General features: G+C 40.0%; 1 protein-coding gene across 1 annotated transcript; it reads left to right on the forward strand.

Moving 5' to 3' along the window:
* Window positions 1-273: 273 nt before the first annotated feature.
* On the forward strand, window positions 274-2,124 carry LOC118645270. The gene is made up of 2 exons (XM_036286028.1): window positions 274-1,609; window positions 1,686-2,124. The coding sequence occupies exons 1-2, from the start codon at window positions 1,013-1,015 to the stop codon at window positions 1,707-1,709; spliced, it is 621 nt and encodes a 206-aa protein (XP_036141921.1). The 5' UTR covers window positions 274-1,012; the 3' UTR covers window positions 1,710-2,124.
* Window positions 2,125-2,605: the final 481 nt, after the last annotated feature.

The raw sequence follows: 2,605 nt of genomic DNA on the forward strand, positions 1-2,605 counted from the left end.
CTACCTTATTTTACAAAAATAATTCCATTTATTTTACAATTAAATCAATTTTTATGCTATTTCAACTATTCTGTTAAGTTATACTATCAAAGTTTTTATTTAAAATAATTGTACAGCTAAGTCTGTTTGCTTTTAAATTAAGAGACACAGTAGTGGCTCGCGCCAAGTAAACGCGCAGCGCGAGCCCGACCGTACTCTTTGTGCGAGTACGCGACTTGCGAGCACTCGAGATTATCGGATCTCAGAAACTGCTAAAACGATCGAGTTCTAACTAGGCTCAATCGAAAGCTTGGGGTCGATTTACATTAGAAAACTGTTTTAATATTTCCTCTACATACACTATGAGTGAAGATATCGTGACACAAAGTCCGAAATGCCAAAATTTCATTTAAGATACGTCGTCGTTATTATCATTATTATTGTAAGCTATTGGCCTAAAGCGCACACACGGCAACATACTCGGTGTTCATTGGGCATCGCCACCGCGCATGTCATCACGCGCGGCGGAAGCAGTCAGCATGCGCCGCAGCGTGTGCGGCGCAAGCAGTATTTGTTGAACGACTCACTGAATAAACAGCAGGATCGAGGCCTATTTAAAATTCGTCGTCGTGTTTGTGATACAGGATCAAACTAACGTCACGTAGTCGGGTCGACGCCTGTTGAATTGCCTGTTTAATCATCGACGACAACGGGATCATACCGATGTCAAATCACCGGAGCGACGCCCATCTTATCTTCGACGCACCACCAAGTATCGTCGGCATTACTGATCTTAGCCATTCAGTTTCTACGTAGCTTTAAGTTTTATTACGCTTCGCCGTAATCAACGTCAAGATTCTATGGCTCAAGCTTCAAGATTTCATTGCTTCCTTTTATTGGATTCTGCACACCAAAATAGTTCACGGAACTTTCCACTGCTGTATTGGTTTCTACGCGCAATACAGTGCTCATAATGTCGAAGTAATAACGCCTAAGTGTACCTGATCGTGCTATCCGTTTTCGTCTCCCAATAATGGAACGTAAGCGCCTTGAATCATTATCTGAAGATGAGCTTCAACAAGAAGCCATACGCTTAGGTCTCGAATCTTTGTCTAATAGAAATAAATGTCTCAACAGGATCATATCCTATTTGGAAAGGAATCCTCCTTTCTTGGATTTAATGGGGTCTCGAAATCCACCCCCACCACCAGCAAATACATCAACAACAACAGTAAATCCGCTCAACATTAATCCTCAGGTACAATTTTCAACTTTAAATCCTCCTTCAACAAGCGAAGGATCTATTTTACAAATTTGTTCACTAATGCTGGAACAGACAAAACAGCAGAAAGCTTTAATGCAACAGATGTTCACTGCAATGAATTTAAATAATAATATTCAAGCTACTTCTCCAGCCGTTGCCATGAGTCATCAAATATCCATCGCACGAGCCTCGACTCAAGATCAAATGTCCTCTACAGCATCTGCTTGTAAGGCCCAACCAGTAAATCTACTGTCTTCATATCTCCCCGACTTCTCAGGTACAGATGATGAGGATATAGAGTCATGGTCCATGAAAGAGTGGCTCAAATTCATGGTGCCTCCAACAAAATCTTGTTGGCAGCAACAGGTAAGCTAAAGAGGAGAGCACGTAAGTGGTTCGATTTAAATGTAATCAACTTAATCAAATCCTGGCTCTATTTTAGAGACGTTATCATCAGATACTTTAGAAGAAGGATCTTATTCCACGTGGCCATGCAAAATGTAGAGGCCCGTAAATGGAACTACCTGAAAGAAAGTTTCCATAGTTATGCTCTCGACAAACTCGTCTTGATGAAAAATATGAGACTACCAAAGCAGGACTCAATACGCCTGTTAATTGACGGCATTGGGAGCAGATCATTAAGAGAATTGGCAGCAACTCTCCGAGTATCTACTATTGAAGAATTCCTAAAAGAAATGCATCGCATTACCTCAGTTTCAGGAGACAATTATAAGAAATCTCCAACTTTCTCACGCAAAAACAGTTCAACAAAAGCAACTGAAGCAATCTTCGCCTGCAGACAAGCCTCAATCTCAAGAAAACTTCTACGTTTATTATCGTGCCAGGGAACACACACGAGATAAATGCCAAAGAAAAAAAAACCACCTTTAACTCATCCTACCCTAAGGCTCCAATAGCTGCTCCAGAACAGCGCAAGGATGCTCACTTGTCTTCCGATTCAACAATCGCAGTGATCGCCTCAAAAACACGCGTGCGCAAAATCGAAATCTCAGATTCCAAGTTAGAGGTTATCCAAATTAATAATAATTATGCATGCTGTATTCAAGCTCTCTTATATAGGTAGAGAGATCTCTCATTCGTCCATCGGTATTCAACAAACATTTCTTTAATTCTGATTCTTTTCCAATCATTTGCAATGATTCAAACTCTCAAGAATCTCATTCTTTGAATAGGTCCAGATATAAATCAATTAACAGAGTTTCAATTAAAATCTCCGGGGTAATTACAACTTCATTAGTCTTAAAAGCTCTACCTAATTTAATAGCAATACCGTAAACTTACATATTCTTGAAAATAGATCTTGTTCGATCGACCAGATCATTGGTTGCGATTTCATAAAGA

Source organism: Monomorium pharaonis, chromosome 4 (assembly GCF_013373865.1).
Source record: "Monomorium pharaonis isolate MP-MQ-018 chromosome 4, ASM1337386v2, whole genome shotgun sequence".
Classification (NCBI taxonomy): Eukaryota; Metazoa; Arthropoda; class Insecta; order Hymenoptera; family Formicidae; genus Monomorium; species Monomorium pharaonis.

What these genes read in the sequence shown, in the direction of transcription:
- LOC118645270 (XM_036286028.1), top strand. Translation starts at nt 1,013, where the DNA reads ATGGAACGTAAGCGCCTTGAATCATTATCTGAAGATGAGCTTCAACAA. An exon ending in AATCTTGTTGGCAGCAACAG is followed by an intron (nt 1,610 to 1,685) that starts GTAAGCTAAAGA and finishes GCTCTATTTTAG; the next exon opens with AGACGTTATCATCAGATACT.